The 6,094-nt window shown below is 30.7% G+C and overlaps 1 protein-coding gene and 2 non-coding genes across 3 annotated transcripts; 1 reads left to right on the plus strand and 2 right to left on the minus strand.

Annotated features, from left to right (window-relative positions):
• Positions 1–2,801: 2,801 nt before the first annotated feature.
• Positions 2,802–2,875, minus strand: TRNAD-GUC. Its single transcript has one exon. It is a non-coding gene; the product is annotated as a tRNA-Asp (tRNA).
• Positions 2,876–3,316: 441 nt separating this feature from the next.
• On the minus strand, positions 3,317–3,724 carry LOC117926681. Its single transcript, XM_034845898.1, has one exon. It carries the CDS (start codon positions 3,551–3,553, stop codon positions 3,458–3,460), a length of 96 nt encoding a protein of 31 aa, XP_034701789.1. The 5' UTR covers positions 3,554–3,724; the 3' UTR covers positions 3,317–3,457.
• Positions 3,725–4,460: 736 nt separating this feature from the next.
• On the plus strand, positions 4,461–4,532 carry TRNAT-GGU. Its single transcript has one exon. It is a non-coding gene; the product is annotated as a tRNA-Thr (tRNA).
• The last annotated feature ends 1,562 nt before the right edge of the window (positions 4,533–6,094 follow it).

Below are 6,094 nucleotides of genomic sequence, written 5' to 3' on the forward strand. Positions count from 1 at the left end.
CAAAAAGTGTCGTCGATTTGTCATTAGTTTTGTAACTACCATCTTTTAATTTTTTTTTTTCTCAAAGTAGCTTTAGAAGTTAAAAAAAAACCCGAATTTTCATTTGGATATAGGGGCTTGGCCCCCATGGACACACAATATAAAGTGCATAAAGTTTGAATCCTTTTTTTTAACATGAGAATTACAATTTTATGCGTAAGCACTCCAACACGCACATGTACTTTTTCAACACATTATATTGTTAACTTCTTAGATTTGAAGTATGGTATGTATCTATTTAGTACTTTGGTTTTTTCCCTTATAATTTACATAAATTAAGAAGTTGAGAGTAATTCAAATTAAAGTATTTTGGTTCGTACCACTTTTATTAATAGTGCTTAGGTTAAAAATATTCTTTAAGAAAAAATTTTGCTTTTAAAAATAGAAACAAGTAATAAATTCTATATAAAAACTACAACCTCTTGTATGGAAAATATAGATTTATATTATGTATCTAAATAATTTTTTATAAACAGTATTTAGAATCACAAATAAATTAAAAAATAAATTATGTTTTAGTAAAATATGAATGCTAGTATTATAATAAAACCATAAACTATAAGTCTTTTTATACAAAAAATATGCTATGTTAATACGTACTATAAAAATATAGATATTAATATCTTCATAAAAGCATAATGTTGACTCTCCATGAACCTAATATTGATTATCATCCATCAGTCGCCGAGTGTTTTGGAGTGCACCTTGATTCATAATCTTACTTATCCACTATGATGCACTTCAATCCTAGTTTCCTTTGTATTTATTTCAGTCAAAATTGTACACAAAGATTAATCTTCTTTCAATTGTAGATCTTATGAGGATTAACTAGCGTGGGATCACTTAGACAGCTCAAGAGCAAGGTATCGCTTGAAAGGGTACTTTGGAATCATAATTCAAAGGAAAAAGTTTGGAGAATTTGTCTTTAAAAGTTTTGTTATAACACGGTATCTTATATAATTCACCTTGGATCATCTACCAATGGCTCAATCAATTACTTCTTTGAAATGCTAAAAAAAAAAATTACTTGGTTTTCTTTTATATATGCCTATACTGTTTTTCCTTCATTGATTTGATTCTTTCGATGGATACCAGGATTCATATTTGAAATAATCAGAAATCTAGGAATTAGACCCATAAGAGTAAGAGTTCACTTTCGATTATTTCAAATTGATAGTAATCAATACAAATCAAAGTAAAGAAATAGAATTGGGGTGCTATGTACATATATGTAATTGATATCTACATATATGAAAATACATATCGTGGATTGATCTATATTAAGATGTTATACAGTACAACTTTAAATAACATTAATATAATAGTAAATATAATAGAATAATAGATAGACTGGTAGAAAGATTTATATATAAATCTTTCTACCAGTCTATCTATCTATTAGAATACTATTAGAATACTAATACTGCTGATCCTAGTCCGCTCATTTCATTTAAGACACTAAATTGGAATGGAATCCTTTTCATTTTATTTCTTCAATTATTGATAAGGACTAAGAAGTTCAGTTTCATTCAAATTAATTATTTTGACTAACTGTTTTTACGTAAATGATAAGTAAAAAAGCAGTAGGAACTAGAATGAACAGTGCAGTAGCAATAAATGCGAGAATATTTACTTCCATAATATCATCGTTTCATTTTTTTTTTTCGCAATAACTCGGGATTTAATCCCATAGAGATGATAAATCTTTCGCCTGTAATGTAAATTCAATGGGATGAATTACATCTCGATGATATTGAATCGGATCAATATCATGAATAACAATATCTGAGCTATCAAATTGATTCATCGTCGAGAATTGAATAGTATAACATAGGAAGATCTTTTATCCATACCGACTCAAAAATTTTATTCCTGATCCACTCAAGAATTCCTTTATTTATCCACTCTTTTTTTCTATAACCTATTGCCTTCCTTGTACAATTATCAGATAAAGTATCATCTGACCGCTTTTCCACTTCCATTGATTACAAACCCAAACAAACAATAGAAGTGAAATGGAAAAAAGGAATAGGGGTTATAAACTACGTTTTTTAATGATCTAATTTTATTGGAAGACAAAGAAGGGTGATAAAGATGAGTCCTGGTATAAAAGATCTAATATTCCATAAAATTCACTATTTTAGAGTTTGTTCTTTCTTCGATGGGACCCCTAAAAAAGATTATTCATTACCTTGGTAAGAGTGGTGGGATCCTTGTTTGATCTTTTTTTTTTTTTTAATATCCTCTTTCCTTGGATTAGTACTCGGACTCATATATCAAAAGTTCAGTATGAAATTTGAAGGAAATCGATTCTTTCAAATTAAAATTAGTAATTGAAGTTATATAAAATCGGAGCCAGAAAAGGAGATAGGTTCAATTTGAAAAGTATTCTATTAGGGTAACTATGTTAAATTCATTTTGTTTTTGTATCGTACAAAAAACGAATTCTATTTGTGTATGTGCTCCCGGGAACGATATGGTACTCTATTCCATTACACGGATCAGGAGTAATCGAAAAAGCCAGACCCAGACCCAGCACGGTTGGATACCCGAATATAATGCTACCAATAATTGTACTAATGCACATATGTCTCTCTCCCATCAATCGGTACTAGTTAAAGTAATGGAAATTCCCATATTTGTTTGATGAGAAATTCGAAAGAAAATATATATATAATATAAATAAAATAGAAATATAAATTAAGAATAAGCATCCCCCTATAGATAAATAAATCTATTTTATTTTTTTTTATTGGATCCGTCGGGACTGACGGGGCTCGAACCCGCAGCTTCCGCCTTGACAGGGCGGTGCTCTGACCAATTGAACTACAATCCCAGGGAAATAAGGTGTATAGCCATAGCCCACATATTCTTATGATTTAATTCAACCCATTTCTATTTAGAAGGGCCATCTTATATTATAAGAGAGACGCGAGTGATATATTGATTATACACTTGATTATACACACGGATATGCACTTTAGTGATTACTAGTAATCTTTTCGTTATTGACAAATCGATTGATAATCCATTTTTCAATGAAAAAAGTATTTTTTTTCTTTACTCTTTTCCTTTCCTTAGACTTTATACTTACAGATCCTGATATGAATCTAGATCATTAGCAAGATCAGAATTTGTAGGAACAAAACAAATAAGTAAAGCAAATACAAATAAATGGGGGTAGGTATATATCAGAAAATCTGACTTTCGTTATTCTTCTGTATCCGACATTTCTAACGAACAAATGGGTTATAGTATTTCATGTTGGATCAGCGAATTATTGGGCCGAGCTGGATTTGAACCAGCGTAGACATATTGCCAACGAATTTACAGTCCGTCCCCATTAGCCGCTCGGGCATCGACCCAAGAAGAATCAATTCTAGGATTATTGATAATCCATAATCAACTTCCTTTCTTCCTACCCCCAGGGGAAGTCGAATCCCCGCTGCCTCCTTGAAAGAGAGATGTCCTGAACCACTAGACGATGGGGGCATACTTCCCCGATCGCCATCATACTAAGATGATAGTATCAATAGTTTTTTGAAATTGTCAATATAATGTAATGGTATGACTAGATCCGAAGGATCTTTCCTTCTTTCATGATTCCATAGAATTTTTTGATTCGTCATTTAGATTCATGAATCAGTCATTCTAATCGACATTCTATATATAAATCGATTATATAAATCGATATTACTTACTTTACTATAAGTATATATAAAATAATTAATATTAAAAAAAAAAAAATTAAAATAATAAAGTTTAAATAATAAATAATGATAAAGACAAATAAAAATATAAAATATATAAAAAAATATAAATTAATAATTCGAAAATACGAAAGATAGTCTCTTTTCAGGTAGTCATTTGTCCGCCAAAACAAAACAGGTTAAACACCATTTCTTCCACTGTCATTCATTGATTCACTCATTGTTAAGATGAGATATGCCTATCTCTATCTCACACTAAACTAAGCCAGGAAATTAACAAACGATAAATCGGGGAAGAGGGATCAATAAGTTATCGAAAATTCTTTTTTCTCTAAGAATTTGGTTCAGGGAGGGGACAAGTCGAGTCTCTTCATCACATGATTCAATGAAATATCTTGGATCTATGTCGAATTAGTAGGTACATGTATCAATCAAGTTAATTTTGTTCTGATGGGGATCAATTCAAAAAGCAATTGGGGTTGGTCTTGAAACAGTTCATTGCATTGATATTTATCAAATCCAATATCAATAAATCATTTTACCCGATACTTGCTAGGTAAATAAAATTTCTCGTTCCTGAATGAGCCACTAGGCATTATGAGTTTACTGCATGTACTTATGTATCTTATGTATAATATATACACATAGATATATATACACATAGATATATCTTATCTGCATAGTGACCAATTCAGGAATTGAATCAAATGGGCCCTTTTAACTCAGTGGTAGAGTAACGCCATGGTAAGGCGTAAGTCATCGGTTCAAATCCGATAAGGGGCTTTGCTTTTACTTTTTTCAGAAAACTCCAGTCGTAGTATTCATATTTGAGCGGAGAATGTAGATATTGTTGATATTTGTAATAAAAAAAAAATAACCAACTGTATAGTATAATTATAAGAAGTTATCATTATAATGAGTTATAGTATAATAATTATAGTTATAAAGTTGAAGAGTTGTTTAAAATTTATAATGAATAATGATAAGTCGTCTCTTGAATCGCCAAATATTCTTATTTTCCATTATTCCAATCAAATCCATTATAGATTAGAAATCAACAAAATAAAAAGTAAGTGGACCTGACCCATTGAATCATGACTATATCCACTATTCTGATATTCAAATTCGATAGAGATGAAATTGGAACAGTTGATCTTTTTTTTTTTCATTTCTTTGAACTCCGCAAGAATTTGTCGATATTTCCAATTAAATCTTCTTGTTCCTAGGTGTTCCATAGGAATAAATTGCTATTCCTTTCCTCCACAGAGAAAGGAGTATTCCAAGTCACAGCATAAGAGCCATTTTCAACATCTTTCTTTGATTCCCGAACAAGATCAATTTATATCTATATAAGATTTATATATATCTATGAGATCGTGATTTCGTGTATCAAATATTTCCCTATATATCGATACATCCGATATTTTTGTTCCGATAAAAGTAAATAGAAAAATATTCAAAGTGTCTTTCTTACTTCGACCTGTGAAAATATATACTCTGGAGTTTTAGATTCATCTATAGGAAAAGGAAATATAACAAAGCCGACACGACAATAAAATAAAATGAAAGAAAGAGTAAAGTATAAAGTAAGAAAATATATGATACTGTATTAGTTTAATATACATAGAAATTAGAAGAATCCATAAAGATATTTATTTTTCTCAATCTCACGAACAAGATACGAGAATAAGATTAGTTGATGGAACGAGGAGGGTAAGTCTGGAGATCAACTGGTAGCAAGAGAAGGGATCACTTGTTCTTTGAACAGTTCAGTTCTTTCAAAAAATGAATCTATCTGATTGATGAGTCATAAGACAATTCACGGTTCAGGTGCTTATTAAGAATAGGAATAATCCAATTGAGTTCATGGATTTACCTAGGTCAATTTATGGATCAATAAAGGATTTTAATTTTCGAAACCCAATAGCATTAGAAGGGGTAATGTACGAGAAATCAAATCATACATAAATGATCGAATCCTCAGATGCCCTGAAAACGCTATGAGGTGTTCGAAAATGGTTGAAGTAGTTGAATAGGAGGATCACTATGACTATAGCCCTTGGTATATTTCCCATTTAAAAATTGACTGGTACGATGCTTGCTAATGCAGGAGTCGCCAGGCACTGGGTGAGCAATCTATCATTCACCCTGATTGGTTTGTCCCCTTTTTTAAAAATAAAGAAAAAAAATGAAGAATTGGATTAAGGCTTGGGACCGGTACGTTTTGGAGGTCAAAGGAGATGATAATTTAATCCGATGAAAGTGGTTTACAAGTCTCTCAACTTATATTTTATGTAACTTTAACATTTTTCTCTCTCTCCTAGAAACATTGTTTAAAGTTTATC

This window comes from Vitis riparia, chromosome 12 (assembly GCF_004353265.1).
Source record: "Vitis riparia cultivar Riparia Gloire de Montpellier isolate 1030 chromosome 12, EGFV_Vit.rip_1.0, whole genome shotgun sequence".
In the NCBI taxonomy this organism is placed as follows: Eukaryota; Viridiplantae; Streptophyta; class Magnoliopsida; order Vitales; family Vitaceae; genus Vitis; species Vitis riparia.

Coding starts and splice junctions, on each gene's coding strand:
- LOC117926681 (XM_034845898.1), bottom strand. CDS start 3,553: ATGATGGCGATCGGGGAAGTATGCCCCCATCGTCTAGTGGTTCAGGAC.